We start from the raw sequence: 20,930 nt of genomic DNA on the forward strand, positions 1-20,930 counted from the left end.
GCTTCCCATCGGTTAAATAATGAGACCAATGGGGTACAGAGAACTCCTGCTGTCATCTCATCAATGCCCTATTTGACTGAAACTCTAGTTTTGTTACGTTTGGGGGTATTGGTGTCCCCATTCCAGACTGTGTTGCAGCTGGTCAGCACACTTTCTACCATGCATCTCTAGAAATTTGCCAGAGTTTCTGGTGTCACTCCAAAACTCTGTAAACTGAGGAAGTAGAGGTGCTGACATGCTTTCTTCTTGATGCCATTGATATGTTGGGTCCAGGAAAGATCCTCCAAGATAGTGAATTAAATTTGCTCACCCTCTCCAACTTTGATCCCCAATGATCAATGAATCGTCCACCTCTGGATTTCCCTTCCTAAAATCACAATCTCCCTCTTGGTTTTGGTGACATCGAGTGCAAGGTTGTTGTTGGTGCACCATTCAGCCAAGTTTTTGATCTCCCTTCTGTACATTGACCCATCACTTCCTTTTATAATGCCCGCTGATAAATAGAAATTCTGCCTCACCTGCAGCAATAAGAATCTCAGGGTTGTATGTAATGTCATGTATGTACTCTGACAATAAATCTGAAATCTGGCAAATCAGCAAATTTGTAAATAGTATTGTACCGAGCCATACAGTCATAGGTCTAAAGCAAGTAGAATAGGGGGGCTAAGAACACAGCACTGTGGTGCTCCAGTACTGAAGGAGATTGTGGAAGAGATGTTGTTACCTATCCTCACTGATTGTGGTCTGGAGGTGAGGGAATCCAGGATCCAATCACACAATGGGGTGTTGAGTCCCAGGTCTTGGAGTTGTCTGATCAATTTTGAGGGGGAAATTGTGTTAGATTATGAACTGTAGTCGATAAAGAGCATCCTAATTATGCTTCTTTGCTGTCTAGGTGCTCATGAAGAGACAGTGAGATGGTATCTGCCACAGACCTGATACAGTGGTAGGCAAATTGGAACGGATCCATGTTTCTGCTCATAGAGGAGATCATATGTTTCAACAACAGCCTCTCAAACACTGCATCACTGTGATGTGAATGCCAAGTGCCACACTCTTCTTGGGCAGTTGAGGCCTGTTTGAAACAGGTGGGTACCACACCTTGCCAGAGTGAGATGTTGAAGATATCCATGAAAATATTGCCCAGTTGGTCAGCATGGGTTTTCAGTACTTGACCAGACACTCTGTCAGTACCAGATGCTTTCCTTCGATTCACTCTCCCCAAGGTAGCCTGCAGTTCATTGTTGAATACAGACAGGAGAGGATCATCAGGGGACATGGGGATGTGCAGTGGTGTCCTTCCTTGTTCTTGTGGTTGAATTGGGTGTAGAAGGCATTGTGTTGCCCTGGGAGTGAAGCTTTTCTGTCTCCTACTACACCAGATTGGTTTTGTAGCAGGTTATGTCATTTAGGCCCTGCCACAACTGATCTGTATCCTTCATTGTTTCTCTTCTCTACTTCTCTCAGGAGATGGCTTTCCATAGGTTGTACCTGCTCCTTCTGTAATGTTCTGGATCTCCAGAATTAAATGCCTGTGATCTGGCTCTCAGCAGCTTCTGGATTTTGTTGTTCATCTAGGGTTTCTGGTTGGGGAAAACCCTGAATGATTTGGTGAAGACTCATTCATCCAGAGCTATTTTGATAAAGTCGGTAATGGCCCCGGTGTAATCATTCAGTTCTTAAACACTGCTCAATCCACTGACTCAAGACAGTCCTGTAACTGTTCTTCAGCCTCCTGTGACCACTTTCTGGCTACCCTGATCTCTGGAGCCTTTCTCTATATGTAGGCAGAAGGACCACAGCCAGGTGATCCTACTTGCCAAAATGCAGTCTCTGGAAAGAATGATAGGCCTTCCTTATCTTGGTGTAGCAGTGATCGAGTGTGTTGGGACCTCTGGTGCAGCAGGTTAGGTGCTGTTGGTAGTTGGGCAGGGTTTACTTGAGACAGGCCTGGTTAATGTCGCTAACTATGATTTGTAGTGCGTCAGGGTAGGTTGTCTTTTGTTTATTGACCACATCATGCAGCTGTGCAAGTGGCTGTTTGTAATCAGCACTGGGAGGAAGATAAGCTCCAGTGAGAAACACTGATGAGAATTCTCGGGGTTTACATTTGATCGCTATTTGCTTCAAGGCAGGAGATTGACATGATCCTAATGTCCATGCATCAGCTGGTATTCACTAAAAACCACACACTGCCCCCCACCCCCCCACCAGAATCCAAGTTCCGGTCCAGTTAGGGTCTCTCTGTTTACATCACTTGCTTATGTTTATTTATCCAGCTAAAATGGACAGTTTCACATTTCTCCATTATAATTCATTTATTATCTTTACCCACTCTAATGAGGATTTCTCCATGCAAATAATTTTCATCTTTCATTGTCTTAATTCGAAGTAGCAAGCATAATATTTAATTTGCTTATAATATTGACATTATGGCAACAAGATATCAATATTCCGTGGTCAAATAACCCTTCATTAGTCAGTGTGAGAAGTTATTATACTAGGCCCAGTGGTGAGATGACCCCAGACTGTGGCCTTTCCCTCTAAAGTGTCTGTGCCGGCTGCACCACACTTCAGAGTTTCTCTCCAGCACCTTGTACAATTAACTTGTGGACATCCCCTTGCCCTGGAAGGTCGGCAGGTTTCAGGCAGACTGAAGTATGTCTTCCATTAAGTTGATCTTGCATCCCAAAGAGCACAGCATCACATAACTGCTCTGGATGAATTCGGCAAAGACCATGACATTTATTTTCCGATCTTGGCAAACACGTGGTTCACGAGGAGGTGGCTGACATCTCATCCACACCACCTCTGTGCATGAATGATTTGACAGGAATTGTCTCTTCTCGCCACCAGCCAGGCAAAGCCTCTGTGCTTGTCTGTGTGATGGCAGAGAGTGATTTAGCCAAGTGACTCTGACAGTGTGGTCCAGGGAACATCCACAGGACCCATTAAATCCTGTTCATACAGGACCCTGAGGTCATTGTGTGCAGATCAACAGGAAAAACAAACTGCTGGAGGATCTCAGCATCATGGAGGGAAATGGACAGTTGATGTTTCAGGTCAAAACCTCTTTGCTGAAATGGTTCCAAATTCAGATTTATTGTCAGAGTACGTACATGACATCACTATCAACCCTGAATTCTTTTGTCTGTGGACCAGACTTAGTCATTTCTATAATGGTACTGTAAACTTTACTCATCAGGAACAATAAACAAACTGTGCAAATGCAGATGTAGATTTAAATATTCAGAACTAAATAATGAGCAAAATATGAGTTCTTAAACAAGTCCCTGATTGAGTTGGTTGTTGAGGAGTCTGATGGTGGAGGGGAAGCAGCTGTTCCTGAACCTGGTGGTATGAGTCTTGTGACACCAAGATCTCTTTCCTGATGGAAGCAGCGAGACAGAGCGTGTGAATGGTGTGGATCCTTGACAATCGCTGCTGCTCTCTGACGGCAGAGTTCCCTGTAGATGTTCTCGATTCCATTGCCCATCATTCATCTCATGTCTTGTTCCACGTATCACCTTTCAGCCTCTCTTCTCCTTCTCTTCCTCCCCCTCCCCTTCCTCCCTCCCTCCCTCCCTCCCTCTGCCTTTGTGTTTTTCTCCTTGTCCTTATCTGTATCTACCTTTGCTCACCGCCCCACCTTGCTCCATCATCACACTGTCTCACTATTGTAACAATGGAAACTGTGAAATTCATGATCTTGTTTATAATTTAATGTATATTGTATTTTTTTTTCACAATGTATCTGTTTGGCTGCAGCAAATAAGAATTTTGGTACATATGTACTCTTTACAATGTGTACGACATTAAATGGTCAGGAGAGGTGTGGAGGGTTAGGGGCTGGCTGTGGGTCAATGGGACTAGGTGGGAGAAAGTGTTTGGCATGGACTAGAAGGGCCAAACTGGCTTGTTTCTGTGCTGTAATTGTTAGAGGGTTAGATGGTTCCTCAGGGTTCGGTCCTGGGTCCACTATTATTTGTTATATATATTAACGATCTGGATGTCGGGGTGGAGAATTGGATAAGCAAGTTTGCGGATGACACAAAGATTGGTGGTGTTGTGGACAGTGAGGTAGATTACCGTAGATTAAAAGGTGATTTAGGAAGGCTGGAGGTGTGGGCTGAGAAATGGCTGATGGAATTTAATACAAATAAATGTGAGGTGCTACATTTTGGAAAGGCAAATTGAAATAGGTCATATACATTGAATGGAAGACAATTGAGGAGTGCAGAGCAACAAAGGGATTTGGGAGTTATGGTAAATAGTACCCTCAAGGCTGATACTCAGGTAGATGGTGTGGTGAAGAAGGCATTTGGAATGTTGGCCTTCATAAATCGGAGTATTGAATTCAAGAGTAGGGAGGTTATGATGAAATTGTACAAGGCATTGGTGAGGCCAAATTTGAAGTACTGTGTACAGTTTTGGTCACCAAATTATAGGAAAGATATAAACAAAATAGAGTGAGTGCAGAGAAGGTTCACGAGAATGTTGACAGGATTTCAGGGTCTGAGTTACAGGGAAAGGTTGTGCAGACTGGGGCTTTATTCTCTGGAGCGTAGAAGATTGAGAGGGGACTTGATAGAGGTGTTTAAGATTTTTAAAGGGACAGACAGAGTAAATGTGGATAGGCTTTTTCAATTATGAAAGGGGGAGATTCAAACTAGAGGACATGGTTTAAGATTGAAGGGGGAAAATTATAAGGGGAACATGAGAGGAAATTTCTTTATGCAGAGGGTGGTGGGGATGTGGAATGAGCTTCCGGCAGATGTGGTCAAGGCAGGATCATTGGTTACATTTAAGGAAAGACTGGATCGTTACATGGATAGGAGAGGACTAGAGGGGTATGGACCGGGTGCTGGTCAGTGGGACTAGGATAATGGGGATTTGCTACGGCATGGACTAGTAGGGCCGAACTGGCCTGTTCTGTGCTGTAAGTGGTTATATGGTTATAATTATCATCTACTGATACCATATACACCTCTATGAACAATCCATCTCTTTGAGGAGCTGGTGCAGACAGTTGGAATGAGTACTGTCCATTTATTTTTCCAGTGAGCAGTTAAGCAATGTCATGTGGTACATGGGAACAGAGAGCATGTCGGTGAGTCACCAAGATATTGGTGAGGGAATGCTGCTGACTGGCACATTCCAGGCTGCAGGATGCGTGCTGAGGGATGCACCTAGGCTTGGTGCAGCCAACGTGAGGCCGCTGTGGGACAGGACCACAGTCTACTCTAGAGCAGCCAATCTCAACCTTTTATTGGCTATGCCCCTCCCTCCCAGGTTCTGTTCGAAGTTTATGGGTCTCCTTCCCTGTGAAGCATTCAAGTTTTGGTTTCTTCCATACTTCTCTCCTACCGACTACATGAAACGTAAAATATATTTGTTATGTGAAGACTTTTATGTAAATATGCTGTAGCCCCCAGAGGGATGTGGAACTAGGGTGGCCATTCCAAAGGAGGACATGGTCATAGGTTACTGTATATTGAACACACATGCATACATTACTGTTTAAATCTTATTAAAAAATTATATTTTTTAAACACACTATATGCATGTGTGTGTGTGTGTGTCCATGTCCTATGACCATGTCCTCCTTTGGAACAGTCACCGTACATGTAATCCCTGTTGAGAATGGCTGGTTTACCAGCCATTGGAGCTGAGACCAAGGGGGGAGTAATGACAATGTGCCACAGTAGTCGTAATGATGTAAATAGAAATGGATGTAACAATGTACAGTGATGGAAGTGTTTGGATGTGAAACTAAGCAAGAGACTATGAGCTGTTTTCCTTTTGTAAATAATTTACTGTGAATAGTTTATTTTTAGTTAACAAATGGGGACAGAGAGGAGTACACGGAACAGGAACAGGCCCTTCAGCCCACATGTCTGTGCCGATCATGATTCCCAAATTAAAACTGTTGTTTGCATATGATACACATCCTTGCATTTCCTGCACGTTCATGTGTCTGTGGACACGTGTCTAAAATACCATCCTATCTGCTTGCTCCACAACTTCTAACAGCTGGATCCAGGCACCCACCACTCTGTAAAATATTTGCCCTGCATGTCTCCTTTAAACTCCCCCTCCCTCCCTCCCTCCCATACATTTCTTCTAGTAATTAAGAGAAAAAAAGATTCGGGCTGTGTCCCCCATCAAACTTCTGTCAGATTCTCCCCCCCCCACCCTAACCTATCAAGTTTGTCCAACTTCTATATCTCACACACAACTATAGAAACAATACAGCACAGAAACAGGCCCTTTGGCCCTTCTCGTCTGTGCCGAATTATTGTTCTGCTCAGTCCCACTGACCTGCACCCAGTCCATAGCTGACCCATCCATGTACCTGTCTAAATTCTTCTTAAATGTTAAAATTGAGCCTGGATTTGCCACATTAGCTGGCAGCTTGTTAAACATAATTTGATCATTCTGGTCAATTTTTTCTGTAGCCTTTCCAAAGCCTCCACCTCATTCCTGTAATAAGATGACGAGAAATGGCCAAGGTGCTCCAAGCACAGCCTGATCAGATGTGATGGTAAAGTTGGATAAGAGGGCTTATGTGGAGTCTTGTGTACAGTTTTGGTCACCGAACTACAGGAAAGATATCAATAAGATAGAAAGAGGATAGAGGACAACTAGGATGTTGCCTGGACTTCAGGACCTGAGTTACAGTAAAAAGGTTCAACAGATTTGGATGTTGTTCCCTAGAGTGTAGAAGAATGAGGGGAGATTTGATCGAGGTATTTAAAATTATGAGTGGGATGGACAGGGTAAATGTAGGTTGGCTTTTTCCACTGAGGGGAGGTGAGATACAAACCAGAGGACATGAGTTAAGAGTGAAAGGGGAAAAGTTTAAGGGGAATTTCTTACACAGAGAGTGGTGGGAGCATGGAACGAGCTGGAGTGGTGAATGCGGGCTCAATTTTAACATTTAAGAGGAATTTGGACAGGTGTGTGGATTGGAGAGGTTTGGAGGGCTATGGACTGGGTGCAGGTCAGTGGAACTAGGCAGAAAACTGGTTGGGCACAGACAAGAAGGGCCTGTTTCTGTGCGGTTGTGTTTCTATGTAATCACTGCAACTTGGCTTCCTTGCTTTTATACTTCATGGCCCGAATAGTTTGGAAAGCCCCCTTTCAATTATCTTCCTTTACTGTGCAACGTAATCAAGGTACCGCCGTGAGGACTGCACCTTCCTCACTGTCATGACCTCGTCCCCCCGTCCTTCCTCCCCCGTGTCCCTGTCCTCCCCAGTCCCTCCCCTCTGTCCTCCCCAGTCCCTCCCCTCTGTCCTCCCCAGTCCCTCCCCTCTGTCCTCCCCAGTCCCTCCCCTCTGTCCTCCCCAGTCCCTCCCCTCTGTCCTCCCCCTCCCCTCCCCTCGCGGTCCCTGCCCCGCCCCTCCCCTACCCCTCCTGGTCCCTCCCGTCACCCTCCCCCGTGTCCCTGTCCTCCCCAGTCTCTCCCCTCTGTCCTCCCCCTCCCCTACCCCGCCCCTCCCCTACCCCTCCCGGTTCCTGGTCCCCATCCCCAGTCCCTCCCCCATGTCCTACCCCCCCCCCCCGGTTCCTCGGTGCAGACGCGCCGACCGTGGGCGGAGAAGGGGAGGCTCTCGCTGCCTCTGAACGTGCAGAGCAGCGGCCGCACTGTGGAGCCCAGCCCTCGGACGGAGGGTGGATCCAAGGCCGTGTGTGGGAGGGAAGGTGGACGCCTTCCCCCTTCGTCCCACTCAGCCTTGGAGCAAGCCCCAGTGCAACCTCGGCGTCCCGGTGCCAGGGGTTTCATGCGTTGATTCGAGCCCAGCCATCGCAGTCTCTGCGCCTGCGGTGAGTGTCTGTCCCCGAGAAAGTGCCGGCGCGCCGCTTGTTTCCTGGCGGCTCAGCCCATGGGGCTGGGGTTGGTGTGTGGACGAACTGGCACCGGGGATGCGTTCACAGGCGGCGGAAACGGAGGCCTTTCCCTCAATCAAAGGGAATTGCGAGGCTTTGTGAACAGGTCCCAGCACTTGAGGTGTCGACGGGAACATGAAAGAACAAATGGATCTAATATTCCAGTGTTCTTGCATTTTATTACTGAGTGACAGATGATGGGGGTTCAGCCCTTTGGATGAAGGAGGTTGAAAGGAGCCTCTATCCAACTGCATCACGAGTTTTGGCAGAGGAGAGGGAACGGAGGCAGTGACTCAAACTGGGGGTGGGTGGGTGAGCTGAAGGGCATCCTGGGGCAAGACAGTGCTGATCTGGGGGCCGTGGTGACAACAAAGCTCGCTGGCCATCAGAAGGTGGCTAGGTGATGGTGAAGGGTTGTTTGTCTGTCGTCTGTGATGTGGGGCAGGGATCAGTGTTGGTCCCCCCTGTTGGTCATCAATGCTAACAGTTGACCGAAATTGGTGGTAGAGTAAATCTCGGATAACAGAATCCCTATCAACTGGGAATGTGGGCCAATGGCAATAGAATTTGGACAAGTGAGAGGTGTTGCCTTTCGAGGTAGTTAAATTAAGGCAGGGCAAGAGACAGTAAACGGCAGGGCCCTGACGTTGTTGTGGAACAGAGAGACCAAGGTATATATTGAAAGGGCCGGACAGAATGGAGGCGGAGATGTTTCCAGAAGCAGGAGAGTCTAGACCAGAGGGCACAGCGTCAGAACATCCCTTTAGAACAGAGATGAGAAGTTTCTTCATCCAGAGGTTGGTGAATCTGGAATTTGTTGCCACAGATGGCTGTGGAAGCCACATCATTGGAGAGATTTAAAGGAGAGGTGATGGGTTCTTGATTAGTAAGGGTTTGTCAAAGTTATGGGGAAACACTGGAGGAACTTGGCCAATTTCTCAGCATCCACAGGAGGTAAAGATAAAATACCGACGTTTCAGGCCTTCTGGATATGGGGAAAAGGCAGGAGAGTGGGGTTGAGAGAAAAGGTACATCATCCATGATTTGAAATATGGAACAGACTTGATGGGCTGAGTGGCCTAATTCTGGGGTCCTTGAAAGTGACCACAGAGGTTGGTGAAGAAGGTATTTGGCAGTCTGTGTAAACTGTTGGTGAGACACCGCTTGGGGTATGTTTTTAAGTTCAGTTTCCCAGCTTCAAGGAAGGATGATATTAAGCTATAAAGAAAATATTCTCCTGTGTTACTGGGACAGGAGGGGTTGAATTATAAGAATAGGCCAGGAACTTTTTCCCTGGAGGCTGAGGGGTGACCTTTGAGGTTTATAAAATCAAGAGCATAAATAAAGGGATGGGTCACAGTCATTTTCCCAGGATGGAGGAGGCTAAAATGATGGGAAATACCTACAGGTGAACTGAAGCATACGTTTTTCACACGGAGGGTGGTGGGTGTGTGGAAAGGGCTAAGAGGAAGTGGTGGAGGTGGGGGAGAGAATTACAATGTTTAAAAGACTGGAAGACAGATACTGAAAGGACATAGGTCAAATGCAGCCAAAAAGGACCAGCATGGATGAGCTGGGCTGAAGGGCCTGTTTCTGTGCTGCATAAATGTGTAACCATCACTCTCTACTGGCTTTGCTTCGAGAGCATTTGGAGAATGGCCTCACGATACAAGTGAGTGCCTGCTGTTTGGTACGTGAGCGGATAGATGCTGGCTATTTCATGATTTGGGAGGATGTGAGTATGTCTGACAAGGCCAAGGGTTTTTGCCTCTTCTTCATTACCCTTGGCAGGGAAAATGGTGGTGGGCAACTTAAATTAATTTTATCTGTTAAAGTGAAGGGAGGGAAGTTTAGGGGAGACATCAGGGGTAAAGATTTTATACAGAGAGTTGTGGGTGCCTGGGAATGCCAGGGATAGTGGTGCATTAGGAGCATTTAAGAGAATCTTAGACAGGCCCATGGAGAAGAGGAAAATGGAAGGTTACGAGGAAGGGGGGGTTGTGTCTATTTGGTAGGAATACATAGGCACAACATTGAGGACCGAAGGGCCTGTACTTTGCTGTAACATCCTATGTTTAGAGATACACCACTTTAACATATTCTCCTGGTCCATGAACCCATGCTGCCCAGACACACTAATTAACCTGCACAGCCTGCACATTTTATTTTTGGAGGGTGGGAGGAAACCAGGACACCTGGAGAAAACCAACGCAGATGTGGGGAGAACATGCAAACTCCTTACAGACATCGCCAGATTTGAACCTGGGTCACTGGTGCTGAGACTGCGTTGCACTAACTGCACTGCCCTTCTTCTGAGCTCCCTTGGGAAGCTCCAGATTTGGAGGCAGTGGTGATGGAAGAACGGTGATGTATTTCCATGGTGGGGTAGTTGGAGAGAGCTGCAGATGGTGGTCTTCCCTGTGTGCCTGGTGACGAGTGATCGTGCGATGCTGTGGTCATCTGATTGACCAAAGGAACTGCTCTCACTGACCATCTGAGATGCAAGCTCATGAAACAATATTTATTGATTTATTTGTATATGTGAATACTCGTCCTGCATCTGTATTGTTTGTTATATCTGGTTGTATGTCTGCATGTTTTGCACTGAGGACTGGGGAACGCTGTTTTGTCGGGTTGTACTTGTGCAATTAGATGACAATAAACAAGACTTGAATGGTCAGGGTGAATGGCTGCTGCGTATTTATAGGTTGTGCATACTGCAGCCATGGGGTGCTAATGGAGAGGGAAATAACTCTGTAGGGTGCTTGGTGCAATATCCAGTCAAATGATCCAGAAGGGAAAGCAGTCAATCCATGTTGGAGATATTGGAGATGGTTTACCCGTGAGTAAGAAAGAATTGACTTTCTCTGTATATTGATATTTCAGTACAACACAGCATTATGTTTAGCTCTTCGCTTGCCTTTTTGGAGGCGGTACAGGCAGCTCATGAGTGCCAGGGAAGGACTGAATCCAATGGGTTGTGATGCCCGACAGAGGAAAGTACCTGGCCTCCACTTACATGCCTAGTTTTGTGTGAGCTTGTACAGAGAGGTGTGAGATTAGTGCATATGGGCACAGTCATCAGAGATGTGGGGCTGAATGGCCTGATTCCATACAGTTCTGTCACTATGACCTATTTATTGTGAAATTGCTCCAGTGAGAGCCGGAACCTCCAGGAAGAGAACAGGATTTCAGCATTGGTTTTTGGTGAAATAGTTGGGGAGGAGAGAGAAAACCAGGTTGGGGAAGTGTGATAGTTTTATTTAAATTTAGACATACAGCACAGTAACAGGCCTTTTCTGCCCACGAGCCTGTGTTGCTCAAATCCCCAAGTAACCTACACCGCCAAACTTTTCAAAGGTAATACAACAGAGAACATTACAGCACATTACAGGCCCTTCAGCCCTTGATGTTGTGCTGACCTATATGTACCTACCAAAAAAAACCTCCCTACTTTGTAACCCTCTATTTTCCTTTTATCCATGGGCCTGTCTCTTAAATGCCCCTAATGTTTCAGCCTCCATCACCACCCCTGGCAAGACATTCCCGGCACCTACAACTCTTGAATTTAAAAAAAAACACACCCCTGATGTCTCCCCTAAACTTCACTTTGCACAGACGTTCTCTGGTGTTTGTAATTCCTGCCCTGGGAAAAAATAGGCGATGGCTTGTCCACCCTATCGATGCCTCTCATAATCTTGTAAACTTCTATTAAGTAATGTTAATAAGTTTGTTACTACACAGTTAAATGGACCTAAATTCTTACTTGCTGCAGCTGGTTAGGTAACTTTGATTAAAAAAAACTACAATCGTATCCTTACTGTAATTTAAAAGATACAATAAAATAATAACTATTCACAGTTATCCTTGTGCAATGGAGCAGACCGTCATAGAACATAAAAAATCCTTTAGTGGTGTTGGATAAAAATGCACCAACTTTTTCTGGTTGATTTCATTAGTAAGGTCTCCAGGATTAAGGACCATTCTCGCAAATCCTGCAGAGAGACTGGTATCCTCCGTGGGATTGAGAGGTCGTGGCGGAAGGGTGGGACTGATCTAATTAAATGATAGAGCAGGCTTGAGGGGCCCAATTGCTTCCTGCTGTTCCTATTTCCAATGTATTTTTGCGTGATAATATATAAGAAAAGTTTGGGTTGGTACATGGGAGGGGTATGGAGGACGACGCAGAATAATAGTTCAGTGCAGACTAGAAGGGCCAAAGAGCCTGTTTCTGTGCTGTAAATGATCAGTGTCTCTATGGTCCTATGATTGATTGTCCACTCAGTTCTATCAGAGAACTGACATAGACTCAACGGTGGAATGATCGCCACCTTGTATCGCAGGATTCAGTGAATGAAACTGGATTGAAGGTCCAAACTTTGTCTGCAGAACCTGTTGTTCCAAGAGTTTGATTACTTTGTGCTGCTGCTCTTTGCAGGGAAGTTTGGGAAAAGCTTCATGCATATTTTTTGCAGCATTGCATTTTAAATGTATAACCATGTGCTCATCATTCTTTTGGCGTTCTTGGTAATATCAAGAGTGGCTGACACATGCTGTACGTTTCCACTATAGGCTTTTCGGCTGTGTCGCGGAAGATTGTGTGGTTGGGTATGTGCTTGTCTCCAGGAGCACTGAGTTTCTGCCCCACTAGAACTTGGTGTACTTGACTGTTCACTTCCTGAGTCAGACACGTATAAAATGCTGGTGCCAGCTGTCGAACTGCTTCACTTCTCAATTGGTCCCTGCTCTGGCAGGGAGAGTCCGGGGAGGGATCTGTGAAAGGTAAAATAAAGTTGTGGCTGGGTGAGGGGAAGGGAGCGTTGAAATGTGCCAGTAATGCACAGAGCAGACAGGAACTGTGTGCACGTTATGGGAGGGGGAAAAATAATGTGTGCATGTTTGAGACAATTACTGAACTGAAACTACAAATGAAAGGATTGTGTGGTGTATAAATAATGTTATCTCCGGCAAGGCAGCTCCCCATAGCTGGGAATATCAGTGATTAGATATGGCTGAAGACGATCTGATCTATAGCTGGGAATATCATCTGCTTACCCCATCTGTTTCTATCTATAGGAAAACCTCCTTGGCAAGGCAGCTCCCCATAGCTGGGAATATCAGTGATTAGATATGGCTGAAGATGATCTGATCTATAGCTGGGAGTATCATCTGCTTACCCCATCTGTTTCTATCTATAGGAAAACCTCCTTGGCAAGGCAGCTCCCCATAGCTGGGAATATCAGCGGTTAGATATGGCTGAAGACGATCTGATCTTTGAAATCGAAGGAGTTGGCAATGGAACTGCAAACTCTGGAGATGAGAGCAGCGACGATGAACAGTATCTTATCTGCTCGATTACAGATTACGATGATCATAAGTCAAATAATGTTTGTAATCTCAATTATCTGAAGGGGAAACTCTGCGAAACCTCCAGTTCCCCTATAAGGTCCTTCAACTCTAAGGTAAACTCTTGAGATTCCTCTTTTTCTGTTCCTTGATTAGCACAGTAATGTAAAATGATGTTCAAGTAATTAACCAGCATTCACAGGACTAAATAAGAGCTTTGGATGTGTATTTGCAAATACTAATAGCCCCATAACATACTAACTCTGTTTACAAACTCGGACTTTTACGGATCAGACACTTATCATGGAACTTTGAGCTGAGATGTGAGCAAGTATTTGCTTTTATGAGCCTGATATCCGGCTTCAGATGTTTACAGTCAGCCAGACAGCTATGACATTTCCTATTTCGGGGTAGTGCATTGTTAGATTTAGCTGTGTACAGCAGAATAATAATAACATGCAAAACAATGAAATTTGCATCTTTTGTGAGTGATGTATGGCCTTAATTAGTAACCTGTTCTCGTTTGAGGGTTGACCTCTCACCAGAGAGTCCAGCACACATCCAAACCCGCAGTGGATTGAGAGCAGAGCTGCACTGTGGGGAATATTGTGTTCCAGTGAGGCTTTGGCCTGCTGGATGTAAAGATCCTGCGGTGATGACTTTGACGACGTTCTTGCCCATGTCCTGGGCCCTATATTCACGTCATCTGATCATTTATTTCATTGCTAAATGCAGTGGCACACTGAGCCATTTTACAAAATAAGTGACTTAGTTGTCTGAAAATGCTTAAGTCTTTCTCCTCCTTGTCCCCCAGCTGGTTTCAGTCCACATGTTAGTGGATAAAATGTGTTTTTTTTGGGGGGGGGGTATGATATAGGGAGTAGGAAGAAGGATCATCTGGAGACCTCTCCTACTGATCTGCTCACAGCCACTTTGTTTCTTTGTCAGCAGAAAGGAATGAAACTGCCCCAAAATCCACAAGCTTCCCAGAAACATTAGCCGTGATGGAAAAATAAAAGTCACCATCTTGTGTTCAAATTTAAAGCAGAGTTTAAAAGCAGGATTGTTTTGTGGAAAAGGGAAAACAGTGCATAAGCTGGAATCAGAAATAAAGACAACATGTCAGGCAGCATCTGCGGAGAGAGACAAATGGTGTTGATGTTTCAGGCAGATGGTCCTTCTGGTCATTGCCTGAAGCATGAACTCTTTCCCTTTCCACAGTTCATGCCTGATCTGCCAAGCATTTCCAGCACATTGTTTAGACTTTAACTTTTCTAATTAATCGGGTCTAAGAAATAACCTGGCTGACTCAATGTGTTGTGCAGTAAGCTTTCAGTTGGTGGCTTGTGTCGTTTCACAGAGGGAAAATAAACCTTGGTTAATGTTTGGCCAGATAATCTAAATATGCAGGGAGTTTTTCCATGATTTGAAGCAGAAATTATTCCAAAGCTGACGCTAACAGGCAATTCTTCATTTCAAATAAAAATTTTCAGTTTTGTAAATAATCTTTCATGTATCCTTCAGAATCACAAGACCTGTCCTAAGTTTGGCTCATTAACTGACCGAGGTCGGGTAGGTCCAGTATATGTAATAATTTCACTGCGTATTCTTCCCTGAGACCATCTAGTCTCTGCTCTGTTTACATTGTGTTAATGCATGTAGTCATTAATTCTTCTTTCATTTTACTGTGTTTGAATCGTGTCCTTCTCCTGGATCCCAACACTGCAAACACATTTCTTTGATCAATTTAACCTCTCTCCACAGTCCCCATTTCTTTTAACCCACATCCACCTTAAAATGCCTCACAAACTTGGCTAATAAGCCTGTCTTTTTTTTTTAAATTTTTTATTTTTCACACTATAGATCACATTATTCAAGATATACACATTTCTCCTTTCAAATATATACAGTGTCGTTTTCTCCCCCACCTCCCCCTCCATCCATTCAAAACTCTGAGTCCAAGATACATCAAACCCATCCCTAATAAGCCTGTCTTAATGTCATTTTGTGGTTTTGTGTATACCTTGGAATGCTTTGCTAATGTTAGAAGAACCACATCAACACAGCGTGTGGTTGTTGTTACCTTCAGGGTTTGGTGTCTGCCTCTGAAGTTACCCATTCTTGTGTGGGCATTTGAAAAGCATTGGGTCAGTAACTCCATAAATCCAGTGTCAATGTTATATTTATTGTATTGGAAAAGCCTGGTTTTACTTCATGGTAGTTTGCAGAGAGAGAACAGTCAAAGGCCAGGAACGTTACAGGGATTTTAAACAGTACGTCTGTGTCAGGGTGAGGAATGTGCTCAATCAGAGAAAGTGCCATTGACACCAGAGTGCCAGCAATGCAGAACAGAACGTGCGACTGTGGTTTTGTTGTTCAAATCCAAATCACACTGGAAAAGCATTGCAGGGCTGGCATTTTATAACTGTTGTCAGCCTTGTATTTGAACATTTCTTTCCCGATGGCACCATTCACTGTCCATTTCACCTTCCTTCCACTCCCTTGCAGCAGATTAAAGGCAATTTTGTGCATTATTACACTGTCTTTATCCCATGACAATAAAAAAAATCTTGAATTTTGGTCCATCGTACAAAACCTTACAGCCAGAGGCCAAGCATTTGGCATTTTCGAGTTGTCGGATAGAAAATTATTGGAGTGTTAGTTAGTATAATGTGGTACCAGATTTGTCCAATACAATAAAGATTCAATTTATTGTCATGTAAATGTGTTTTCACTGCATGAATTGGCAGAAATTGTCTGAAGTGACTCTTACAGTCAGAGAAAGAGAATCTCCCCCACCCTCCCAGACTCACCAAGAGTCCTGTGGAGTCACCTTCAGTGCTTCCACAGCCCCTGCAGCCACACACAGTCCAGTCCAAACCATCAGCAGCCCGAGCTCCAGATCCGAGTCTCCCGACACGATCAGGACTCCTTCAGTGCCCTCGGCACCCTCTTGCATCCTGGTTCAGATACCTGATACCCCTTCAGCCAGATCATGAACCAGTCTCTAGCAGTCCCCAGCCTGGTGCGAGTCCCTTGATTGTAGTAGTTGGCTGCAGCCTGTCACCTGTGCGTTTCTTCAGCCGCCGAGCCCCTCACTGGTCTGCCACTGTGGTCACCGTCCCATGGGTCGTCTCCTCTGCTTCTCATTCTGAAATGGGGGTTGTTCTCTCCAATTTCTGTTGTCTTGTGCCAGTCCTCTTCTTCCCCAGAGTCTGCAACATTAATGGGCCACTTCAAGCCGGTATGGAGCTGATGGTAGTTAGACTGGGCGGCTGGACCCCGTGGAAGTGCTGTGTCTCTGCTCTCCGTTGTGGTTGCAGCAGCTCTGCCATCTTCCACTTTGTCTGTGCCCCCCCCACCCCATGGCCTGTGACTCACATTGAGGATGGCTGCTTTAGAATGACACTTTTGAACAACGAGCATTGTGTTTAATTAGAGATAATGATACCGCTGCCACTTCTACCTGTCTTTTTCATTCCCTTGCTTTAACTTTATCTGTTCCAAGTTTTGCTGTAAAGTCTCGTTCTCTGGAATAATTTCTCCGAAAACTTTTTACATTTCACTAAAAATGGCAAAGATATCTTTGCAAATGTCTAGGGATTTGCTGATAAAATTTCCAGCCCATGACAACCTCTGCTCATTCAGCCGTACATTGCAGACATTTGCCAACTGGATTTTGTAGTGTGCTTTTTTCAGACTCTACTCACCAGGGTCCATTTACACACTTGTCCAAGAATGGGACTCAATTTTAGTTTCATTGGGTGTTTTAAATTTTTTTGAAAATTTAGAAATAGAGCACAGTAACGGGCCATTTTGGCCCACATGTCTGTGCCGCCCAATTAACCTACATCCCGGCTACATTTTGAACGGTGGGAAGAAACTGGAGCCCCCAGGGAAGACCCACACAGCACAGGGAGAACGTACAAACTCCTTACAGAGAGCGCAGGATTCAAACCCTGGTCCCGATCGCTGGCGCTGTTAAGGTGTTGTGCTAACAGCTATGCCAATCCAAATAGATTGGCTATTTATTTCTTCACGGTGGCAGAAGTTAAATCGAGCAGAAGACATCAAGTTGCTGCAGACAGTTAAACACAATCTGCTGCAGGAACTCGGAGGGTTGAGCAGCAATGGTGGCAGAAAGGAATCATCAACATTTCGGGCTTGAACCCTTAATTGAGTCTTGATGAAAGGTTCTAGCTGAAACCTCGCCATTCCTTATCTCTTCACTGATGCTGCCCAACCTGCTAAGTTCCTGCAGCAGATTGTGTTTAGCCTCCGATTCCAGCATTCTGGAGTCTCCTGTCTCCTGCCACTGAAAGTCCAGTGGTTATTTTTTTTTAAATGAAATGACTTACCTTGTAGAATAGATGACGGATATAAATCCCTTATTTTATAAAGTGTAGACCAGCCTTACATTTGTTCCCATCCAAATATTTGATCTTTTTTGAGGAAAGTCTTTTCCATAAACCTTCTGGACCGCTCTTGTTGATCTGGAGTACAGTCTGAATCAACTTGCTCGAGAAGCGGAGGAGACAACTCTACAGGACCAAGACCATGGCAGCAGACCAGCAATGGGCTCAGCGGCTGAGGGACCCACTCGGACTGTGTGTGATTGGTGGTGAGGGGAACTGCATGGTCTGTGGGCTGCTGGCAGCTCTCATGGGAACCAGGTGTTGGAGCCAGGATTCGAGAGGGTGCTGAGGGCAAGAAGGGCCTCTGGTGCTGATCGAGTTGGAGCTTTGGATCTGGAACTCAGGCTGCCGATGGATTGAAGAGAGGTCTGTGCGGCTGAGGAGGTTGCGGGAGCACTGGAGGCAAATCCACGGGCACTCAGTGTCTCTGAGGGGACTCTCATTTACTTCTCTTGTACAGTAAGGGGTGCCGGGCAATACTAATGGCGACTCTGTCTGTCTTACCGCAGGCAAAAGTTAAAGTAAGTCATGCATGTTACACTTTTACTGTATTATTACGTTCCAATAAAAAGGAATAAATATTGTTGTCTTGACTCTGTTGACCATACAGTGTATCTCCAAATAAAGTCAGTGGTTTGGATGTTAAAATTCAGATCTTTAGATAAAATCCTAAGTGCAAAATTTGGTAAACAGACCAGTACAGTATATGTTAGTAGTTGTAAGCTGGAAGATTTGTTTTTTTTTTGTGGCATTTATAAAGAGCTAAGGGTTTGTTAGTTTGGTCATGGCTGTTTGGTACAAACAAGCATGTGGAAGCGAATTCTGCATCTGATGCATGCTCAGAACAATCGAATGGAAACCGGCTGCAGGAGCTTGCTCATTGCTCTCAGTTCACTGGGCTTCGAAAGGGAATGTGTGTGGAAGTGACATCATATTGATAAACTCTTGGAGCGAACCTCGAAGCTGCCATCTTTGAGTTGATTTCTGTAAACAGATTTTGATTGGCATTCGGTAAAACATGAAAGTCTGTAGACACCGTAGTTGCTGGAGAAACTCAGCAGGTCAAACAGTGTCCGTTATATAGTAAAGAAAAGGATATATAACCAACGTTTCAGGTTTGAGTCCTTCTTCAAGGTATGAGCAAAATGTAGGCACATGCCCAAACAAAAGGGTGGAAGGGGGGGAGGTGTAGGGAGGAGGAGCGGGGTCCCATAGGCAGGAGGTAATATATGGCTAAGGGAGGGAGGGCACACCACCAAGAGGGGAAGGAGGGATGCCTTTGTGAATGGAGAGGGAAGGGGGAGGAGAGCTAAGGGGGAAGGAAAGGGAGGGAAAACAGGAAGCAGGCTAGCAGAAACCAGAGAAGTCGGCATTGATGTCATCTGGTTGGAGAGCGCCCAGACTCTCAAGTGTTGTTCCTCCAATTTGTGGGTGGTCTTGATTGGACAGTACAAGACCATGGACAGATGTGAGCATGGGAATGGGGCGCAGATGATTGGTCACTGGGAGGTCCCTGTCACTGATGCGAACAGAGCGAAGGTGCTCAGCGGAGCAATCTCCCAGTCTGCACCCACTCTTTCAACACAGGCCTGCCTGCATTTTTCTCACATCTTGATGAAGGGGTCAAGCCTGAAATGTTGGTGATCTATCTTTATCTTTGGTGTATAAAGTACACTTCAATCTGCTTAGTTTCTCCAGTATTGTGATTTTACTTTTACCAAACAGTGTTTTAACAAGATTAACTCAGTCAGTCTTATCAGAACCCAGGATCAATCAGTCATTTACCATGTTTAATAGCCTTACTGTGGACACTTCCCCCTTCGCACTGGCTAACCAGTAAACTGGCCGTTCAATGAACCAGTTCAAGAAGCCGTTTTTGATTTTGACACTAGACCAATGTTAATTGGTTCCCTCTGTCCTTTCGCACTCACCACCTGGCGTCCCAGAGCAGAAGGGTGCCTATCCTCCACCAATGATGTCCTGAGTGACACTTCGAGTGATGGCAGACCTGCCCTCCCAGAATTTTGTGTGGTTGAGAAACCCCTCCATGAGTGTTCTATGCATAAAGTTCTTTCATTATGCCAAGGCACACTGGGACATGGGGGCTTTAAAGGAAAAGGCCTACCTTCAGTCTCTCTCTTTTGTCTATTTTTCTCTCTTGTCTCTCTCTCTCTTTTATCTTTACTCTCTTGACTTTCTGGTCTCTTTTTCTCTCTCGTTTGTTTCTCTGTCTCTCTTTTTCCATCTCGCTCTCTCTGTCTCCCAGATATATCTATCTATCTATTCTTGATTGTTATATGTACCCACTTTTTGTGTGTCTGCGTGTATTTCATCCCTGCTGCGACTTTCCCATGCTCACTATAAATTGTGCATCTATGTATTTTATTAACGCTACCACTTTCCCACGGTCCTTTATAAATTGTGCGCGTATGTTTTATGAAATTGTGCATGTATCTTCCCATGCTTTTATTCCTGTGTGTTTTTTGCCCTCTCTGATTTTCTGATACTGGAGTAGAGTTATCTAGGTCAGCACAACAGGGGGTGAGGAGCTCATATGTGCTGTACATAAAGCTTAATTATGTTATAATTAGGCATGATTAATTTTGTTTAAATGCAAGATCATAATACATTGGATTTAGTAATTTGAATATAAAGTTTATACCTTTTTAATCTTTTGTTTCCTTCATTTTCCTGCACTCTCTCAAAAACGTGTCGCTACTTTGTCCCTGGATAGTCCACTTCCCTTTCACACTGGGCTAATCGGCACACAGGCATCAGATGACCCTGGGGATGATACACCTCACTAGGTGGTCCATTCCAGGTCCATTCCCCTGTGATCTAATGGGTTCACACTCGCATGTTAACTGGTAGATTGGCAGTTAATTACTGGGATAAAGTGCCAATGTGAATGGGGCTAAAGACATTTCTTGTTTATTGGAACTCTTGGCACCTTGCTTATTACTGAAGGTTACTCACTGCTCACCTCTGTTGTTTTAAGTTCAACTTGCTTGTTAAAAGTATCTCATCCTGCATTAAGTAGTGTTAACCCTTTCTATTACCAAATGTGAACTCTAACTGATATTAGGCTTTATAACAAAAACAGAAATTCTGGAAGAAGTGTTGGTCAAGTAGCAATGTGGATAGAGAACGCAGTTAATGTTTTGGATCAGGGGCCCTTCCTCAGAACTGGGCGAAGAGTTTGAGGGCCGAAGATGAGGTGTTTGAGTTGATGTTGTGTCCAGTGTGTGGTGGAGAAGGAAGCAGAGAGACAGGGAT

General features: G+C 45.1%; 1 protein-coding gene across 7 annotated transcripts in view; it reads left to right on the forward strand.

The window, feature by feature from the left end:
* eef2k (eukaryotic elongation factor 2 kinase) overlaps positions 1-20,930 on the forward strand; it is a 64,741-nt gene that overhangs the window by 798 nt on the left and 43,013 nt on the right. The window contains exons 2-4 of one of the 7 annotated variants that reach the window (XM_069905631.1): positions 896-1,088; positions 13,092-13,355; positions 14,764-14,811. In XM_069905631.1, coding sequence (XP_069761732.1) covers positions 13,146-13,355; positions 14,764-14,811 — 258 coding nt within the window. In that variant the 5' untranslated portion in view covers positions 896-1,088; positions 13,092-13,145. Of the gene's footprint in view, positions 1-895; positions 1,089-7,466; positions 7,831-13,091; positions 13,356-14,763; positions 14,812-20,930 lie in introns of those variants that run through there. The other 6 variants (XM_069905636.1, XM_069905630.1, XM_069905633.1 and 3 more) reach the window with 6 other exon arrangements.

The sequence above is a fragment of the Narcine bancroftii genome, chromosome 12, assembly GCF_036971445.1.
Source record: "Narcine bancroftii isolate sNarBan1 chromosome 12, sNarBan1.hap1, whole genome shotgun sequence".
Taxonomy (NCBI): domain Eukaryota; kingdom Metazoa; phylum Chordata; class Chondrichthyes; order Torpediniformes; family Narcinidae; genus Narcine; species Narcine bancroftii.